The 22,494-nt window shown below is 34.9% G+C and overlaps 1 protein-coding gene across 1 annotated transcript in view; it reads left to right on the top strand.

The window, feature by feature from the left end:
• The window catches only part of ADGB (androglobin), a 226,208-nt gene that overhangs the window by 36,793 nt on the left and 166,921 nt on the right, over window positions 1-22,494 (top strand). The window contains exons 4-7 of the mRNA XM_036768101.1: window positions 2,077-2,148; window positions 3,895-4,089; window positions 19,138-19,277; window positions 20,668-20,754. Of these exons, the coding sequence (XP_036623996.1) occupies window positions 2,077-2,148; window positions 3,895-4,089; window positions 19,138-19,277; window positions 20,668-20,754 (494 nt within the window). The remainder of the gene's footprint in view (window positions 1-2,076; window positions 2,149-3,894; window positions 4,090-19,137; window positions 19,278-20,667; window positions 20,755-22,494) is intronic.

Here is a 22,494-nt window from a genome sequence, read left to right as displayed (position 1 = left end):
CATATTTATTATTTCTTGATGTTTGAAAATTTAAAATTATGAGGTGACATATAGCCTAATTTTTATTTTGCTTTATTGCTCTTATATCTTTCCTTTGCCTCAAATGCCAAGAGACAGTTTCAATTTTAGTTATATTCTTGAGAGAGTTTTTATATGAGTATGGTAGACTGAGCCGCTGCCTGAGGAGATGCCAGAGTGTTTGATTGACAGCTGTTTCATTGCCACTTCTCAGGAGGACTTTCATTGTAACTCCAAGGTCACTTTAAGTCTAGCTTGTTTTATTATTTTTTTCCCAGTGCTTATTAAAATTAGCTCTTTTGTGTGTTCCAGTTCTTTAAGTCTCAGTTTGAATGCATCAATTTCACTATGCATAATGATAGAATACTAATTTATTTGGTAGTAGAATTACGTGTTTTCCTCTAGTTGATAATTTCATATTATTTCCATGTAATATACTTAGAAAATCAGATACCTAAGAAGTTATGAGGGTCAGACAGATGGTGCAGTGGATAGAGTGCTTGATCTGACATTAGGAAGATTCAACTTTGTGAGTGCAAATTTGGCCTCAAACACTTACTAGCTGGGCAAGTTACTTAACCCTGTGCCTCAGTTTCCTCATCTGTAGAATGAGTTGGAGAAGGAAATGACCAACCACTCCAGAATCTTTGCCAGGAAAACCTCAAATGAGGTCATGGAGAATTGGACAGGGCTGAAAAATGACTTAACAACAATCACAACAAGAAGTTATGAGACTAATCAAGGTGAAATGATAATATTGGAGCTTTCCTCTGATGTGTAGACCTTTGTAGCACCTATAAAATAATATTTCTGATATAACAAAAAAAATTGAACAGCGTGAAGTTACAGTTTCTTATGTGACCCATGTATCAATTGGGCTTTCATTCTCTAAGATAATGTAAAATCTTAGGTGGTTTCTCATAAATTTTCTTTGGCTCATGCCTTCTTCCAAGGTTCGCCTTGGGAATATAATATGTTTTATATCTTTCCTTAAAAGAACTCTCAGCTTCACATTAAGCATCCAGACTTATAAATATATAATCTTTAGATCATATTTTATTTAACCTGTCAAAAATATAAAAATAGAGCCTTGGTGGGAAAATTATCCTTTCTTTAATCAACGGATCAACAAATATTTATGATGTGTCTACTACGTACCATTGACTACCATCTCTTATGGAATACCCTTTTCTCTCTGAGTTATCATGACACTGCTCTCTGGTACATGATACACTTGTCTGGTAAGTTCTTCTGTACCCCTAATCATGGGTTTACCCCAAAGCTCTGTCCAGGGTTGCCTTCTTGCCTTCCTATATACTTGCTCTCTTGGTGACCTCATTAGCTCCCAATTCAGTTATCATTTCTGTGCAAGTGCCTTACAGATCTATATAACCAGCCCTAGTCTTTCTCCTGAACTCCAGCCCTATTCCATGAATTGACTTTCAAATTGACTGACCTATATGGATCTTAAACTCAACATGTCCAAAACAAAACTTATTATTTTTCCCTAAAACTCACAGTCATTTCTAGTTATTCAGCTGTTATCAAGAACAGTGACATCCCTCTAGTGGAAGTTAGTCTATGTTAGCAATCTGTCATAATTAATATTATCAACTTCTCTTGGGAACTTTGGGTGGGTGTTCATTGTTATATACAACTGATACTGGTATAGATAGGATATATCTGTTTTATTGGGCATTAAGATGTTATACAAAATGTCCAGTGTCATATAGCTAGTGTATCAGAGGTAGTATGTGAACACAGTTCTTCCCAACTTAAATGTTAGTCCTCTGTTCACTATTGTAACTTGCTTATCTTTTCATTATAGATGAAAAAAGAGGAATTTCCTAGATATCAGATGTTTACTGAACAACAAATTCAATTCAGGAGACTTATTAAATAGGCTTTTATATTTTGTATTTTTGTCTTTATGTAAATAGCTGATTAAATTTCATGTTGATAAGGTGATAATTTACCGTTGTCATTTCTGATAAATATTAACTGTAATTTTGTTGATTTTATATTGTTAAATAATTTAATTATTTTTTATCCTTTCAGACTCCTGTGGTAGTGAAAAATGAAACTTCATTTGACTTATTTTCTGGAAGTGGACATATAATCGGCAGTGAGGTATGTGTAGAGGAGAAATGAGCCATATTCTTAAGTGAACTGGATCAGTTTTATAGCTGAGTGATGAGGTTGGAAGCTAGAATACAGAGAGTTAAAAATAAATGAGAAGAGAGGAAGCAGAGACAATAAATGTAGATAACATTTTTGAGAAATTTGACTGAAAAGGGGAGAAGAGACAGGACAATAGCTTCATAGAATTGTATGGTCAGTTGAAGTTTTTTTTTTTTTTTTTTTTTTTTTAGGATGAGGGAGAGTTGGGTTTAAGGCTAAAAATTTAAGTTCGTGTCTTTGTTCCACTGGTAAGCTTTATAGAAGCACCAGGTACATTTTAAAATGGTCTTATTCATATAGGTTCTTTTTTTTTTTTTTGCAGAGGGGAAGGCAGGGCAATTGGGGTTAAGTGACTTGCCCAAGGTCACACAACTAGTAAATGTGTCAAGTGTCTGAGGCCGGATTTGAACTCAGGTACTCCTGACTCCAGGGCCAGTGCTCTACTCACTGTGCTACCTAGCTACCCCATTCATATAGATTCTTACCAACAAAGGGAATCCAGTAAGAAAGCATAAGTATATGATTTATCACCACCCAGCATCAACACTGAAAAAGCACACACAGCTCTTGTCCTACTGATGATGTACAATAGCATCATTTTTATATCCGAAACACAACATATACAATTTATATTAAACATCCCTGCGATATTCCATTATTCTGTCATACTCTTTGGTTTAGGATACTTTTCAAATTGCCTAACTACAATAGAACAACAAATCTGATCTCCAAAATTGTCTATACATATTTGTCTTCTAAAATAAAATAGTAGCAAATCTTAATGTGCCTTTAAGCTAATTGATAATTATCAGTGTTGTAAAAATATATGTATATTTGCAAAAGTAGGAAAACCAAGCCTAGTATTTAAATTGTATAAGTTACTATACTTATTTATGAAAATTATTTCATAATTCAATATATTGCACAGAAATTAAATATTACCATTTCGGTGGGCATTCAATGCTATTTTTTCTAAGTTGTGATTTTCTAAAATTATTATAGCTTCTGATTTGTCTATACATATCTGTCTCCCAAAATAAAATGTTATTTTTCTAAATTGTAATTTCATAAATAAATTTTAAATGTATTTAGAAAATTATTGTAATATATCAATATTAATATAAATAAATCAATATAAATATATTAATATGGTATATAATTGTTATAGTATATTATACATAACAGTACATAATACATATATCCTTTCTAAGTTTTCATGACACTGCCTTTGTCTTTGTCTTTCATTTTTTCTAATTTTTTAATTTCACTTTATTATCTACTATTATTACCCTCCTTGTTTTAACTTTTCAGTTGCATTATATGTTTTAGAACAACCTCCAACTCTTGATTGTAATGCACATGTACTCATAATACATAAATATATTTTCATTATATATTTTTTTTCTAAATTTGAATTTTCTAAAGACAATTCAGATGGTCTTTAGAAAATTACAATTTTGAAAAAATAGCATTTCATTTTAGGAGATAGATGTGTATAGACAAATCTGAAGCTTTAATAATTTTTTTCTTAATTACAATTTAGAAAAATAATAGATCACATTATAATATAGTAATAATGTTTTCCTAAATTCATTTTAAATATATTTAGAAAATTACAGTTTAGAAAAAATAGCATTTTAAATTTGGTAGCATTTTAATTTAAAAGTAACTGATACCAATTTTTTTTGTCTTCAGCTGATGAGATGGATTATCAGTGAGATACATTCAGTATGGAAGATACATAATGGAAATATTTTAAGCCATCCAACAGATCCTCCTGTTCTAAATTGGAAACCCTGGGAACATATATATTCTCTATGCAAGGCAGTGAAAGGGCATATGCCTTTATATAATAGCTATGGAAAATATATTGTGAAACTTTATTGGATGGTAAGTTCACATGCATTAAAATACATTTAAAAAATATTGCCTGCATGACCATTGGTGCAACTTGTATCATTTCATAGAGTAGCAGTTGTGTGGCTATTGGCAAAGATAGATTCTGGAAATGAATCTCTGACTTGATACTTATTTCTCAGCCCCTGCCCCTGCTGCAATTCTTTCTTCTAGTTCGAGGGCTGCCTCTCAATTTAACTCAACAAACTTTTGTTGTTATTGTTGTTTTAATTAAGTGTGAGCACAATGCCAGTTGCTAACAATGAAGCAGTCCCTACCTTCAAGGAAATTACATTTTATTGGGGAAAAATAGAAGGTTATTTGAGAAAAGAGTAAACATTAACAACTGGGAGGATCAATGAAATCTTCATGGAGCAGGTGGCGTCTGAGATGAGCCTTGAAGGCACTTCTCAGCTTCTCCTTTACTGTACATCTCTGTGCCCTCCTGAGATAACCTAACACTTAGAACCAATTCTTATCCTAAAGTTATGGATCCAGCTTGCAGACTCCTTATATCTCCATTGTTCCCTCATTCATCTCCAAGACCTGCTGGGAGAATAGGGTAATTTTGATTATAAAGATTATAAAAATTTTGCCATTTTTACTGATTTTAGAATGTGAAAAATGTAAATCTTCCATCTTTAGGTGTTATTTTTTCATGAAAAGTTTGCTAGAATTCTACTTTGATTCCATCTGAGCCAGGTTTTGTTTTGTTTCCTTTAAAATTAGGCGAATCCTTTTTTTTCTTCCTAAAAGGGCATTTTTTTCCTCCTAATAATTTTGTGCCTCTTTTTTTCTCTCTCTTCTTCTTTCTTTCTTTATTCCTTCCTTCCTTTCTTTTGTTTTTCTTCCTTCTTTCCTGTGGTGGCAAGTAGGGTGGGACTTTTTGCTGGTTTTTCTTTTGGAGTGCTACTCAGCACTAAGGTAATCAAGTGCCTTTGACTGAGCTTTGCCTTTGTTTCAATCGAGAGTATTTGATTGAATCAAGAATCTTTGATGACCTGCTTAAATCACAAGAAAGCCTAAGTTACATGAGTTTGAGTCATGTGGTTGTGATGCCTTCTGACCCTGAAGAAGTGTATATATACTCTGAGGTTAGCATTTTGCCTTGGGGGCTCACTCATTGGAAGAGTGTTCATGTGATTTAGCCAGACAAGACTCTGGGTAGCCATTAAGGAGCCCTCTGGCTTTGAAAAACCTAAATGTTAGTACCTGTCTCTCTGGTAACTATGTATGTAATGTCTTGGTCAGACAGCTAGAAGCCTGTTTGTTGATTTGTGTTTATTTGCTCTATTTACATAATTTCTGTTTGTAATTTCTGTTTGTATTCTCTCTGAAGTCCAGGGTGCTGGCTTTTCCCCCTGAACTAAGTGAATGATATATGTATGTTTAATTAAAGTAAGATTGTTAAACCCTTAAAGTTGATTTCCTTAGAAAAGCAGATCAAAGAACCTGTGCTAGCAGCCCTCCTGTATGCTGGTATTATTGGTCTTACACCCCCACAGCAGCTGCTAGCAACATTGTTATTACACTTCCTTCCTTCCTTCCTCTGTTTCTTTCTCTCCCTCATAATTACCTATATCTATTTAATTTATTCCTTCATGATTTATGAACATTTTGGGAACATTTATTACTAATCCCTCCTATTTCACTCTCACTGAACAGTTTAAAAAGAAAATAGGATGCTCAAAGCAAGTATGTAGAGCACAAATTATCATATTGGCCGTGTTGAAAAAGGTATGCCACATTCTGAATTTTAAGTCTATCAACTCTCTGGCAGTTGCAGGCCAATTTCTAAATGATGTCATTTCTTCCTTTCAGGTTGTTCTATTTAAACGATTATTTTCCTAGTGTGTCAGTTTTAGCAATTTATGTTTTTGTAAATCATCAATTTTGTTTTTTAACTAATTAGTCAGCAAGTACAATGTCTTTCATTTTGAATTTATGTATGGCTACTCTATGTCTTGTTGTATGATCCTTTGTGTAGGTTTTTAATGTGTACTTGAAGATAAAGCCTATTTCCTGTTTTTTCCTGTTTCTTTATATTTCTTAAGAAAACAGTTAAATCCGTGATTTCTTTATTGTTAATCTTTCATTTTTTAAATGTTCTGATGATAAAATACTGAGTCTTGTATTTGATTTATTATTATGTTACTTTTAATATTTTAAAATTATAATTTAGCTGTCGAATTGTTTAATGTATATGTGGTAGAAATTATTACATATTATTTATTTTTCATCTAACTATAATGCTTTTGTCTTTGCCTTTTGTTTTTTTCTAATTTTAATTTTACTTTATTATATGCCATTATTACTCCTTGGTTTTTTGCATTTTCAGTTGCATGATATGTTTTAGAACAATTCTTTATTCTTAATTTTAATTTGGTTGTATCTTTCCCATTATCTGTGGTTCCTATAAGCAACGTATGAATGGGATTTTTTCTTGATTTTATCCTTTTTAAAGGAAAATTTGGATCATTGTTAATTGTAATTGTTAAAAGCAATGCATTTGATTTGTTTTTTGTCATTTTCTTATTGTTTGTGATAAAAGGAGTTGAACTTATATTAATCTTATATAGCTATTTCAGCTCTTAAAATAGCAAAGAAAACAGGTTGTATTTCCATTTTTAAACTGTTGATATTTCCCTGAGCTTTAACTGTTTTGAGGGGTTGTCAAGTTCTTTCTTCTTTTCCTTCTTCATTTTTGTCATTTTGTTGTGTACGTGTGTGTGTGTGTGTGTGTGTGTGTGTGTGTGTGTGTGTGTATGTGGCTATGGGTTTCTTTTTAGTATTCTTTTACCCTTTTGTGTTAATCATTAAAATACCTATTTTTATCTCCAAACTTCAGTTTTATTATTTCAGTTTGTCAGATAAAATTTTATAAATTACCCATATATCTACATAATAGATTCTAACAGAAGGTAATAACACAGTTTTTGTTAGTCATTTATGGTTGTCAGTTTTAGACATTCTTTCCCATCACTTATAGAGATCTCTTTAGTTGTGGGTTTTTATTGATAAATTTGGTCATATCTTGGAGCTGAATTCATCTGTTTTCAAATAATATGGTCACATTTTCAAGGCTTATATTTTTTGGATCTAGAACTATTTTTAGTATTTTTTTTGTCCTTTTTTGGATTTTGGAAAAGCAGATGTTATTCCAGTTGATTTTATTATTCTAGTTAGCTTTTCTTTAGGTATGCTTTTTTTTTTGTTTTGACTGTTGAAAATTTTTTTCTTTGTCTCTGGTTTTTTTCTTTGTCTTTGTATTAGTCACAACATATGGGGGCAGGGAATGGGCTGTGTATCTCAGCAGATAGGGTCTTAGCACCACTGTGATGATCTAATATTTAGGATTAGACTCTGGGTTAGTCCTGGCTCCCACCTTTTCCATTGGAGGGTTAGGCTGCAAGGGTTTCACTCTCTTCTGCTCTTGGCAAAAAGGGGGTGAAACTGGGCTGGGTAACACAGTTGGGAGTCCAGGCAGCTTGGAATGCTGGATTATGGACTGATATTGGAGGGTGGGGCTTGGAGGGACAGTTCTCAGCTCTTTCGATTGATGTGAAACAGTTGTGTGGGATTTACCAGAATTTTGGTCAGAGTGGCATAAATAAAGGCAGGGGTGGTTTTTCTTTCTACTCAGACCTGTGTACTCTGACATGGTAGCACTTGGGTCATATGGTTTCGATCAGGCACACAGTAATGAGGAGGCCTGGAGACTTAGCTTAGGCCTGTGATTGGTATAAAATTTAGGTCCAACACTCTGCCCTCTCCCTAATCACTTAGATGAGCTCAGGCCACTTTAATGTGGAAGATATTATCAGTTCAGAAAGGATCATAGCCCTTCTTCTTCCTCTGATCCAAGGAAGTTGGACAGGAAGGGATGGATGGAGGTGCTAAAGGGTTCAATGCATTCAGTCTAGTTCAGTTTTGGCTCTAGGGCTACCAGACTGAGCAAGCTATAAAGGTAGCTTTTATAGTCTCTGTCCGGATCATTCCCTTGATTTTCCTTTTTCCTGTTTCTATTCTCATTTCTTCCTTCATTATTCTTTGGGGGTATGTTTCACACCTTTCATGTTTTCCTTTCATGACTGGTGAGGAGGTCTTGGAAGAAGCTTTCTCCCATGGGTTTCTTACTGTTTAGCCACATTTTTTCCAAAGTGCTTTACAAATATGCGCTTATTTAATCTTTACAACTCCACAAGGGAAGTGCTGTTATTATCCCTAATTTACAGATGAGGAACTTGTGGTTGAGGGTTATAGATTTAAGTGTGAAAGGGACTATGGGAGATCGCTTATTATAAGGCAGAACTTGGATCTGAACTCAGGTTCTAAGTCCAGCATTTTTCCTACTGGACCCTTGCCTTTTACCTCTGTAGATGAAAACAGAACCAATGGGAATAGATGAAATCATCCAGACATCACAGAATTTCACAACTGGAAGGTATGTTAGTGGCTGTCTAGGGCAACTCATACCTGAAAAAGAATTACCACTACAACATACCCAACAAGTGGTCATTAAGAGTTTACTTGAATACTTCTAGAGAGAAGGAATGTACTACTTTTAAGGACAACCCATTCCATTTTGGAATTGCTGTAATTGTTAGAAAGTTTTTCCCCCCTCATATTAAGTCTAAATTTACCTCTTTACTACTTCTAACCATTGTTTGAAGTTCTATCTTTTGGGACCAAATAGAATAAATGTGATCCTCAGGGAACAATACAAAAGAATTATTAACTCTTCACTTTTGGAAGCTATTCCTCTCTCAGTGTAGCCCATTAGAGGCCATATAATACTTGTAATATTTAGCTTGCAATCCCCTAAACCTCTACGATTTTTTCAGATAAACTGTGGTCCATACATTCCTTCCTCATATTGTTTATATGAAGATAATTTTTTGAACCCAAGCATAAGACTTTATATTTATAATTACTGAATTTCATCTTAGTAGATTTAGCCCACTGATTAATCTTTTAGCAAGATCTTTTTGGATGCCAGCCGATTCTCTCATTTAATATGTTAGCTGTATCTCCTGGCTTTGTGTCATCTACAGGTTTGATAAAAATGCTATATATTCCTTTACTTAAGTCATTGGTAAAAATGATGTGTAACACAAGGCCAAGCAAAGATCCTTGGGGCACTCCTCTGGAGATGTCCTTTCAGGTTGGCCTAGAATCAGGAGATTAGAAGCCTCAGTGATTGGTTTGGGTGTTTAGGTTGGTGAACATCTTCCTTGAGATCTAGCTGAGCTCTGGTTCTAGTTCCATTGCTTCATGATGGTGGTGGTGGAAGTTAGGGAAGTTTCATGCCCTGAAAATATAGCACACATGGAAGATGCACTCATCTCTTGCTTGAGCTTAACATGTGAGTCCTTGGTCCTAAACAAGACCTTGGCCTTGGGAGGCTTCATGTCTGGATATTTTGTAGTTGTGGTGGGCTGAGGTATGAGGTACTGTTGGATTTGGTGGAGCCAGCTGGATTAGGTTGTACCACCTAGCGTGGCATTAACTCCCAGATGAAGAGGATTCCAGACTCAGTTCTGAGAAGAGTTAGGGTTAGAGCCAACTTCTTGTTAAGGGGATATAAAATGGAGGAATAGACTCTGGGGAAGGAGCCCTGCTGTCAGTGGTGTACCAGACTCTAACCGTCACTCCCTTTCATTTCCAACCAGGGTGTGGAGTTTGATGACACAGGATAGAATAGAATAAGGGCTATATAATAAGCCACTGTAGTACAGAAGAGATTACTGGCTCTGAAGTCAGAGGACCTAGGTTCAGGCATTTATCACCTGTGTGGCCTTGGGAAAGTCACTGCTGTTCACTAGACCTTAGTTTCCAAATCTGGAAAATGAAGGGTATAGGCTCTGAGATTTCTTTTAGTCCTGATCCTATGACAAATGCCACCAGGTTCCAGAGTGTAGGGGACTCCAAACCCAGGCACCAAGGGGCCTCAAAAATTTGAGGCCCTTATGCTCTCAAACTGAAGTGAGGGACCCCATTTCTTTGCTGTCCCATTTGGTCATGGTAAATATACTGCTACATGAAACTGAAATGAGCTAGATGGAACTTGAGGAAATGGGATAAAAGGAAATATATGTCTCCCAACCATATTTCCTTTCTTCCCCCTCTGCCATAGCTTGAACTTCAGTAGACAATGTCATTCCAGAGTGATAAAACATCTGATACAGAGCTTAATTTTTAGGTAGAATTAGGTAAACACAGGGCAGCTGGGTGTCACAGTGGAGTACTGGTCCTGAAGTCATGAAGATTCTTCTTAGATACTAGCTGTGTGGTCCTGAGCAAGTCATTTAACCTTATTTGCCTCAGTTATTCATCTGCAAAATGAGTTGGAGAAACAAATAGAAAACCACTCCAGTGTCTTTGCCAAGAATACCTCAAATGGGGTCATGAACAGTCAGACACAATTGAAAATCGACTGAACAACAACAATAAGGCAAACACAGATCCACTGGTCTTAAGGAACCATATTAAGTAGTGATCTAGCATAAGTAAAACATTCTTTGGGAATTAGTGATGCAATTTTCAAATAAATTCGGCCCTGGAATTTACACATCAGTGGCCTTTCCCTCTGACTGGAAGTCTCATATGAGAACCTCCATTTAAAGAGAACTCCTAGGTCAGCCGTGTCTTCATTTTCCATCAGGCTGCACTTGAGAATTTTCTACCAGGCCCCTGAGCCAAGTACCTTCATTCCTTCCCCCTACCTTTTTAAAGCTTCTTTTTATGTATTGTCTTCTCTCGTTAGGATGTAAGCTCCTTGAGGGTGGGGACCATTTTTATTTTAGCTTGTATTTCTATTCTCATCACTTAGCACAGGGTCTCCCGTTTAATAATGACTTAATTGACTGACTGACAATTGGCTGTCACTGGGAAAGTTTTTCTTCTGGAATAGAAGTGTCAAAGTGCCAAAAGTAGTGAACAACACTCCTGAGTATAGCATGAAGCAGATTAAAATGTAATTGGAAAATATTTAATAAAATCAATAAAAATAAAATAAGACATATACAGTTTTACTTTTTAAAACTAAGTCAATATGTGGCCCACAGGGATCCTTATATATGATTTTATCCCCCCCGCCCTGACCCCGTCACTGTTTTCTATTTGAGTTTGATAGCCCTATTCTAAAAAATGAAATAATGCCTATTTACCTGCATGTTTTCTCTTCTTATAGTGCATATTTGATTATTAAAATGCAGGAAGCCATGGGAATATTGATGCTGCTATTCCAAGACTAAATTAAGGAAATGTAGTTATAGAATGGGGCCCAGGTTTATCCCAAATGAACTTGTGAGGGTTTAAGAACAGTTAAAGAAGTAATAATAGAGCTTAAAACACTTGCTTTAACTTTCAGCCTGCAGGGTTTTTATTTTCTTCCCCCAACTGTTTTGACAAAGCTGTTGACAAGTGGGAGTGTATGTAGAATTATGCAAAGAAAAACATCTTATGTGTATTTCCTCAAAAACGTTGCAGGTTGGAAGACATGCAAAAATGGAAAAAAGTACAAGTAAACATTATAGTGTTTGTGGAGTGGGGAACCCTGATTGTTGGGGCTGAGATTTGGCCTTTAGCTTGATTTACTTGAACTTTCCTCACTCATTGCTGCTGCGGTGCTGAACTACACTGATTGTCCTGTTGAAAGAATAGCTTCTCTAGGATTAAAAGCACTGAAGAGCTGTGAATAGTTATAAATATAATAATCCACATTTCAAAGTAACATAGAATATGACACAATATTCTGGGCCCCTTGGGAAGAGCTAGAATGTTCTTTGACATTTCAAAACCTACTTGAACTTCTGTGATTTTAACACATTCTTTCTCCCTCTAATTGCTTCCCTCTTTTCCATCTACTACTTCCTCTGCATGTGATTTTCTCCTTTTCGTATATCTCTGTCCTTCCTAAAATTGTCAGATTTTGATATGTGACCCTATAGCTTGTAGGGGGCCTTTCTGTCTTGGTTGATCCTTGAAAGATTACTCCTATGAGGTTTAGACTATGCTTCGAGGATTTCAGAGACCATCTCTTTTACTTGTTCTGAATGTCTCAATGATCCTGAACTCCTTCGAATCCCTCCTTTCATCCTAACTCCCTATACCAGAAAAACCCTTCCCTAATTTACCTCCAAATGTTTCTTCCTGGGCTTCAGGTTTTCTTACACTCACCTGACCTCTGCTTCTTTCTATAGACATCAGTGACTCCAACCATTGGACAGCCTTTGTCACATTTAATCTGTTCTTTTTCATTTGTTTTTCCTGAAGCACAAGACAGTGATTTTGCTTTTTAGTGAAGCTTATTTAATCTCTCTATCATACTAGACTGATATTTGGGCAGCATCCTCCCTATAGGGCACCAGGCCATACAATTAGCCTTTCTGAACTAGTATGGGTGTCCACTAGGCTAACATCTTTCTTTTGTTCAAATAAGTACCTTCTCTTGCTGTCTTGCCACCAAATTCCTATTTCATGGATGATTCTGACTCCCAAATTAATGGTAAAATTGAGATAGCAGATATCCTCTGGAACCAATGAAGATTGCAATCCTCTCCCCCAGGTTAGGAACCCTGAATTCTCAGAATGACTTCCCACATCTAGTCCTTTTCCTCTTTAACCTATTCCTCATAGTGCTACCAGATTGAGCTTGGGGGATTTTGGTTCGCATATACTGTCTTGGTTAGTTGATAGTACATATAATATTGTTTACCTATACTCCCCCATTTCTATAAGCTAGGGAATTAATTTTGGAAGGGCCAACTGGTCACTATAATTGTGCAGCATTCAGTTTTAGGTTTTGTTCCTTTCCTTTACATCCATTTACATATTGTTGCAGGGATTGTTTTCTTTCTTAAGTTTACTTTACTCTGAAATAGTTAAATTTCTGCCCGCTTCTCTGAATTTTTCATAATCATTGTTTCTTATGGTGAAGTAACATTCCACAATTTGTTTAGCTATTTCCTTACTGGTGGAATCTGTTTTGCTGTCTATTTTTTTGCTACCATAAAAAGTGCTGCTATTAATATTTCCAGAATTATTGGACCAATTAATGATCTCAACAGCAGCGGATTAGTGTTTCTATATTTCCACAGCCTGCCCGACATTAACTATTTCCATCATTTGTCATCTTTGTCAATTTAATGGATGTGAGTTGAGATCTCAGAGTTCTTTTAGTTTGCATTTCTTTTATTTTTAGTGATTTGGAACAATGCTTCATATGATTGTTAATAGTTTGTAATTCTTTTGACAATTGTACATTCATTTCCTTTGACCATTGAACCACTGGGGAATGACTCTTAGTCAAAGCTAGTCTTTTTAGCAATGATATTACAGAAGAATTACAAGTGACACAAAGCACAGTGGAAGGACTTATGGTGGGTGTGAGTAGACTGCAGCCAGTGCGAAGTGGTATAAGGGTACGTAATCAAGGATATGCGTGACCAGAAAAGGAGACAGATCAGTAGCCAGTGAGTGATAACAAATGGATAGCCCGAGTGTTGTGCTGGTCTCTATGAAGTATTGAAAAAGCCAGACGAAGGTCTTCAACTCATTGATTAAGGAATATTTATGGGAGGAAATATATAAGAATTGTACAAAGTGAGAAGTGAATGTCTTGTAATCTGTCCTGGTTAAAGGAGTATTCACATACTGATAAGATTATGAATCCATTTAGTGTACTTTAAATGAGAGATACCCTGTGTTACCATATTCTTTTTATGAGTTGCATTCTATTAAGTTTCAATGATGTCTATCATTGAAATATTTATATATTATATAATATAAATTTACATTTTTAGATATTATATAATAAATTATATAATTTATAATAATTATTTTATATAATATGTAATTATATAATAATTATATTTATATATTGTATAATAAATTATATAATTTATAAATACAAACTTATAAATTATATAAATATATTTATATAAATATTTATATAATACAGAAATATCTATAGTATTTATATAATATTTAATAATAGTGACAAGTGAACAAAAATAAATGTTTTAATGGATGTAATTATGCCAGATATATTTATAATCTGTAAACTACATGGAATTAAAAGCTTTCAAAATATAAAGACCTATTAGAGGAAGACAAAATACAGGAGCAGCATGTTGTATATATTTCTGTTGTCCTGACTGTGCTGAAGTTATGCTGAGGGTGCTTGAAGTGATCCCATAGAGGATGTTTATATCCTAATATTTATCTATAAAAAGTTATTTTATGCACCTGCGTAATAGTCAGTAGAACATTAAAAAAGAATGTTTTGAAAGAACATAAAACATGAAAAAGAGAAATAGCAGGATAGTGACACTTGTCCCAGGACTGTTTCTATCTGAACACCATAAAAAGATGACACTTGCTGAGATGAAATAATAAGAAATTTTAGAATAGGTAGCAGAGATGACAACACTGATTAAAATATTTCAATTCAGAAATTAAACCAAAATCAGTTGTGGAAAATTGAGAGAGAGCAAAAGCTCTCCAGAAGCTTTCATCAAAAACCATGTTAGTCAGCAAACATTTCACTTATTTGCTAAATGGAGAGAGATGACTGGCAAAGGCAATGGAAGGTGAGAATGTAAACATTTAATAATATTACAGAGAAGGATAATGGGCATTTATGAGCAAGAATATTTCATAAAGAATAGAGTTTAAAGAAATCTTGATAACATATCCATCCCAATTAAGTAAGATCATTCCAAGGACATTCAAGAATTAAAATGGAAAGAGGGTTACAAGTAATAAAAATTGAAAAAAAATTTGAAGCATTTTAATAAGCTTTTCTTTATTAAGGGCAATGGAAACACCATCCAGGGACCCTACCATCAGAGTCCTAGATGTTCTTATAGAGGAGTTAAAATAGCACTAAATAAACTAGAGCTGGGAAAAATATACAGAGAAAACCAAGTCTGTATAAAAGAGATCTGTACTGAAAGGAATATTATTGTGAGGGTATTTAGGTTGTTATATACAAGGCATCTGAAGAAAAGAAACATACCAAAGGTGTAGAAACAATGTCAGACCTTCTTAATACTGATAGTTGACTGACAGAGCATCAATAATAATCTACCTATATGCCTAGACTTCCATTGTGAAAAAAATTGTGATGGTGGCCTACAAACAAATTGAGGGCATTTTCAGTAAGTATATTTTTAGAGAACAAGTAGATTTTGTGTTTATTGTTCCTAATTAAGAAAAGTGCTTGATTTCATAGTACAACACAAAACACCGTCTTAAAATTTGTCTTTTGTTTTTTAACAAGAAGGTGACAATGGATATGGCCAAATATGTATGTGTGACATACACACACACACACACACACACACACACACGGTGGGTGGGAACATGTTGCAAAATATAAACCAATGAGAAACACAGAAGAAAAACAAGAGTAAAAGAGATTATTAAGGAATTATGTGATAGAAGAAGTTGTAATCGTTAAGTGGCAAGAATGGGAGATGGCAGATGAATAGCCTGAAGGTACCTCCACTAGTCCCTTCACAATGTCAGGAGAAAGTGAGGAAGTCCTCTAGCATATAGGCTGAACGCTGTGTGGTGAATTTTTTGAAGGACATGTACAAGACATGTATAAGACTTATACGAGATGAACAGCCACGGATGGAGTGTAAATGCATTGTTAGGGGGAAGCTCCAACTAGTTAAGATCAGAGGTTCACTTGAGTATTAATTAAAATAGATTATACTTACCAAGTGCTTTTTGATTTTCATAGCATTTACCTCCATTATATCATTTGAACCTCACAGGAAACCTCGTGAAGTGTGTCCTCCAGGTATTATTATCCTGATTTTATAAAGAAACTGAGAGGGCTGAAGTGATTTGCCCAGATTTGAATCCAGGCAGCATGATATTGTGTGTGTTGGATATGGAGTCAGGAAGACTGAATTCAAACCCATCTTATGGCACTTAATAGCTTTGTACCCATAGGCAAGTCACAACCTCTATAGGCCTTAGTTTCTTACTCTACAAATTAAAGGAATTGGACTAGGTTACCTGCAAAATTCCTTCCAGCTCAAAATTTATTATCCTATGATCCTATGAATTCTTCTGCCCAAAGTCTGGGACTGTTACCACTATGTTAGTTTTTTTAGTTCCTTTTGTTTAGTTCATACTTGTTCATTTCTATGGTATTGGGGTTAGTGGTTGAATGGGGAAGTTCCTCCCCTCTCCTCCACTTTCTTTATGCATTTATGGAAAAATTAGATTAATTTGAAGTCTAGGCTGGCAAGCACCTTATAATTTACCCAGGATGAGTCTTTGCATAGAGATTCAGTGAAAGCCATGCTTGATCAGTGTCTTCTAAAGTTATCGTAATGCTCTAAAAGTTACTAAAAGGACATAGTGTAGTGAAAACTATTTGTTCTGTGACTATAGAGGACCAGATTCAAGGCTGTACATAAAGCCTTTTTTATTGGCATATTGGGAGGGATTGTTCTTTGTTGCTAGAGGAAGGGACCCCTTGTTAGGGAACTGTCAGCTGTTTAGAGTTTTTGGACAGCCATTAATATTAAAGTGGTCCATCAGTACATATATCTTGGATAAACATCACAGATGGACAATGAACCAGGCCCACAATTAAATAGAATGAAATGGATAAGTTAGATTGCATTTAGAAAATTATGTAGTCTTTTTAATAACTCTAGGCTTCTCCCTGAAGCTAAAATCCATCTTTTTAACATTAGTATTCTTATAATACTCTGTAGCAACAAGTCATGGAATACTATAATCTCTGAAGAATCAAAATTAAGTCACCCAAAAGGCAATGAGGTAGTCTGTGGTGGTATATATGGACTGGGATTTGTCATCAGTGGTGACTTACATACAAGAATTAGCATAGTATCTTCCAAGATACAAATGGCTTAAAAGGAGGCAGGCTGACCATTTAGTAAGAGTAAGGAGTAGCAGTTGGATAGTGCAAATGATTATGTGTACTAAAAACCTAAAGGAAAGCATGTTGAATAGATTCTCTTGTGGAGGGTTTATGGCAGGATATGAGTAAAAGTTGAACAGAACAAGAAAGCATGAATGAGTTGTGATTTTTGCCGTGGTGGGATTGATGAGGTCATCCAGTCAACAGATTCCCAAATGGTCAATGGATAGATTTCAGGGGTTCCATGAATTTGGATGAAAAATTTAAATAAATTCACTATCAACTGCAAGATACTATTTACTTCAAATATGAATTAAAAAAATTATTACGAAAGTGGTTTATTGCCTTCACCAGTCTGCCAGAGTGGTCCATGAAACAAAATGGTTAAGACTTCTAAGATTCAAGTATTGAAATATTGAGTCTCCCCACCACTAGTAGGTCTTATTCCTTTTGCTAAGATCCCTGTGGTAATCTAGCTTCCCAGGGACATTTCCTTCATGTATGTTCTGTTGGAGTGCCTCTAATGTGGGAAGGGAAGCTAGCTGGGCATATTCTCCCTGTATCCCTACAGGTGTGTCATGTGATTGCAGCTGCTTTTTTTTTTTGACTATCTTGGTCTGGACATAGCCAGTACTCTAAAGACTGGCTTAAGATGAATCTGTGCTGGCTCACTTCCATTCATGAAAGGTTGCTGGTCAGTGATAATATATCATAGCACTTCTTAGGTGCTTTTCATGCACTATTTTGTATTTGTGTGCATGTTTTCTCTCTCCGTTATATTATAAACTGTTTGAGGGCTGCAGATGTCTTTTTGTTCTATGAATCCCCCACAGCATTTAGTTCAGTTCTTTTTAATCATAGCACACAATAAGTGAACAACTGTAATATGAACAGCATGAGTCACTGAAGAGTAGTGCAAAGAACTTTGTATCTAGTGTTTAGGAGATTTTAGTTCAAGTTCTGACCTTGACACTGACTGGTGCTGGCATATTTGCCATTTAACCTCTCAAGTTAAAACAGAATTTCAACACTTGCTACTCTTAGGTACAGAAAATTAATGTTATCATAGAAATACTTATTTCCTACCCTGAGTCTTGTTATGTAGGTGTAGATACAAATTTAAGAATGTTAATAAGATCATGGGTTTAGATCTGGGAAGGACATAAGAGGTCATCATATCCAACCCTCTCGTTTTACAGATGAGGTAACTGAGTGTATTTGTTTTTGAGGTGAGATTTGAACCCCTACAGTCCTGGCTTTATTCCAGTGTCCTATCTACTATGCTATGCTGTCTCTAATTATTTAAGAATTTAGGAAACAAAAATATTAGAGCTTTACTATATGGTAGGAGTGGCATGCTTGAATCTAACATAAAGAGAAATAAGAATTAGTTGCTCAAATTTGAATTTTAAAATGAGCAAAAATTACTGTTAGGCTCTTTAGGTAATACCTATACTTATCTTTTAGTAGCACAATGTTTTGGTTGTGCTCTTTGAAACCATTTTAATTCCTATTTTGTTTAAAAAGTTAAATGAACACAGTTGGTCCTGTAAGCAAAGGCTTTGTTTTGTCGTAAAATTTTCAAACTTGGCACAAAAGATTTGATCTTTGTAGAATAGGATAAAACTACAAATGAACAGTTATGTTTTTATTGACAAACTTATTAATGACATTATTTAAAATTCCACTGTACATCTCTTTGGCTTTTTATTTTGCAACATGATTGTACTGATATTTGTTCCCCCTACACTCACATCCACCTCCAGCCCCACCTACATTTTGAATATACACAAAACAAAATGCCAATTCCTGAGCAATTTGAAATTCTCAGCAGAAGTGATGCTAGATATCACTGTCTCATTTTTCAGATGCAGGTGCTAACCATGCAAGTGCGTAACCATGATATTAATAGTAGTCACAATTGACCATTGAATTTTAATTAGTGGTACCATTTATAATTTGTAGCAAGAATATAAAATATTTGCTAAAGATCTAAGTCTAGTAATTAATTTTGTCTGTAGCATTATAAAATCTGGTTAAAATAATTAGAAATTCTTGGTTGTATGTCTTTCATAGATGCTGACTTTTAAAATTTTCATTACATGTTTAAAATTTCTTCTTATTTTTAGGGTTGTTGGAGAAAGATAACTGTTGATGACACCCTACCTTTTGATGAAGAGAATAGATTATTACTTCCAGCCACAACTTGTGACATTGAACTTTGGCCAATGATATTAGCTAAAGCCATCATTAAGCTCACAAATGTCGAGTATGTTGAAGGAGCAAGCCATCAATATTTCTATAAAAACAAACCAAAAATCCAGTTTTAATGGCATACAAAAACTCTTAATTATTTCTGAAGTGACTGCAAGTGATATACAATAGCTTTAGAGGCCTAGTGTGAATGTGAACACCATAAGGCCAATAATTAAAATAAATCTTCAAAGCCCAGCTTGAATCCATATAAGTAGTTTGTTTCCTTTTGAGAAGCACATTGGGAGATTTTGATTTCAAGTGCTGCTGCCACACAATAGCATAATGTAACATTCTGGTGTTTGATTACTCTAGGGGAATGGTCCTCCATTTCCCAAATCCAGTAATCTTGTCAGTAGCTTCTAGAACCAGATAATTCAGGTGCTGGCTTAATTCATCATCAAACAAATGACTTGTAAAATTGTAGTGAGACTTTGCTGCCTTATCTCTGTATGTCAAAATAATATATAGATAGTTTATAAAAAGTTGGGTTCCTTTTTTTTCACTTAAGAAGTGAAGACTCAGGTAACATGTGACAGGTTTTATAAAAATTATGTCAGTAGCCTGTTAATGTTAACAGTGATTAGTAATACCTTGAGGTCGCATAATTTTTTGGGGGGGAAGAAATATGTTCTGTTCCTTAGGGATAGGGAATGGACTTGTGATTTCATTACTCTTGGGAACTCCTGGGTGAAAAATTCCCTCTACTAATGCAGTTTGGCATTTCTGTAGCTTCAAACACTTAGAGCACTGCTTAGAGCATTGGGAGGTTGGTTAACAGAACCAGTATGGGTCAGGAATAGTACTTGCGCCCACATCTTCCTGACTTCATGGCTGTCCCATGTTGCCTCTCTTTATTTATGTGACTCCATTTTTCTTCCTATACAGCTTCAGCTAATATTCCAATTTCCCTGAAACTGAGATTTAGCTAGATGATTTCTTTTTCCTTAATTTAAAGTAGTGAAATTTAAATACCATTGTCATGTATGTAAAGGTTTGATTATTATGAGCATTTCAAAGTCATCTCAACAATAAATTTATTTAAGATACTGTTAAAATTTAATTTGAAATCATGCCAAGAGAAGTTTTAGCAGCACTGATACTTTTTTTGCTGAAGAAGAGTGAAGGACCTGATTTCTTCCTGAAGTTCCATGAGTTTCTCACCCTCTTTTTGTGGGCCTTATATAATATTTGGATATTTTTATAGGACTATGTCAATTGACAAAATTATATTTTATTTAGACTCAATATCTGAAGCTTATAACTATGATTGACAGTTAATATAGGCATTATAAAGTTTATGTTTAGGAAAGAGTTATTTAATAATGACTTCTTGTTCCTTAAATATTTGTCCAAATTTTGGTATTTTGTTAACGTGAAGAAACTTGTTGACTTTTCTTTTCTAGCATCCACATGGCTGACCAGAGAGAGTTAGGAGAATTCACAGTTCTTCATGCACTTACCGGATGGTTACCAGAAATTATTCCTCTCCGGTAAATTTCTTTATTAAATTACTAATTTATCCTTTTTTGAAAGATTTTTTTTGAAATAAAAGGCTTTAAGAATAAAATTCAAGAAAGGTTGTATTTTGAAATAGTGTCAGCTAGCCAGTTACTCAACAAATTTTTATTAAGCATCTACTATATACCATCTAAGAGCTGGATAGCATTTTAAGAACTTGTAAAAATTACTTGAGAAATTTAATATAAAGGCTTCTGATTTCATATACTGTAATATAATTACTGAAATATGTGATTTATGAATGATAAAAGTAGTGATTATTCAACAAAAGAAACTCCTGTTTTATTTTCACAAATAAACTTAATTTGCTTCAACACAGAGAAAAAAACCCACCTCAATCTCAGCTGATTATTAAGTAGTCAGGATGTATAGATATAGAAATGCTTTTACTATGAGAAAAAAAGAATTCTAAGATGTTCTAAGTAATGAAGAAAAATAATAGGAAAGTTTTTACATGTGTGAAGACAGATGTGAAGGTCTGATCTAGAGCTGTCTTCATGTGAATTGGGGGGTTATAAGAGATGACATATAATTTGAATTGATCAGACTTGATTGGTCATTGATTGCCTTTGAAGGGATGAGGGAGAATGAAAAAATGAAGGTGAATTTATGGCTTGAGACCTGTTATATAAATGGCCTAGCCATCACCTAGGCGTTGCCAGTCACTGGTGGAAATGCTTTCCATACTTGGTACGGATAATATATATGATAGGACATAAGAAAGAAATAATAAAAGCATAATAGGAAGGAAAGTGCTTGGAGAATCGGGAGGAGTAGAAAGAGAAAGGAACCAGCAAACTAGCCCGGAGAAGACAAGAATCAGAAAGAAAAGGCAACATCTAATGGTATACTTTACTCTTGTCTATCCCTAGTATCAAAAAAGGGTTCCTGGTTTTGTCACAGACAAACCAAAAGTGATTAGAGAAATTATTACAAGGCCAAAGAGGAGGGTTAGGATCTAAATAAATTATTTACTCAATAACTATGAGGCAGCATGAGGTGGTGGATGGAGAGCTGGCCTTGGAACTTTGAAGACCTAGGTTCAAGTCTGGATGACATGCTGATTGTTTGACTCCGTGCAAGTCATTTTTCCTCTTCATTTTCTATGAATCTCTCTAAGGCTAAAAGTCGCAAATAAGGAGCTGACCTGCATTGGTAGAGGGAGTTGCCCCATCTGGGAGTTTTCTCTGTCAATGAAATCATAGGTCTAGTCACTATCCCTGTAAGAAGGAGGGAAGTTTCTCTAAATAGGATAATTGGTTAGTTAGCTGAACAAATATACCAGTTCCGTTAAGGGGATTCTTCAAAGTACCAAGAAATATAAGATAACATGAACCCAAGAATAATGATATAGGATGTTGAACTTAGGGAAGTGGGAGAAAGTGTATGTGTGTATGTATAAGAGGGACAAACAAGCAGATGGACAGAGAGACAGATGGGGAATGTACTCCCCTGCTCAAAAACTTTCAGTGATTATTTTCTAAAGCACAGAGTATAAATTCCTTAGCCTGGTGTCTAAGTCCCCTCCTCAGTTTGGTTCCTACCTACTTTTCTAACCTTATTTCATACCATTCATCTTCATGATTTCTACATTACGGTAAAGCTAAACTACCAGCCATTTCCTAAACTCTGTGTACTTTCTATCTCTTTGTCCTGTTCTGAGAGTGAACTCTTTTCTAGTCTCCATCTCTCAGAATCCTAGTCTTGCTTAA

The sequence above is a fragment of the Trichosurus vulpecula genome, chromosome 7, assembly GCF_011100635.1.
Source record: "Trichosurus vulpecula isolate mTriVul1 chromosome 7, mTriVul1.pri, whole genome shotgun sequence".
NCBI lineage: Eukaryota > Metazoa > Chordata > Mammalia > Diprotodontia > Phalangeridae > Trichosurus > Trichosurus vulpecula.
Note: the sequence above shows the minus strand (reverse complement) of the source record. Positions and strands in the feature narration are given on the sequence as shown.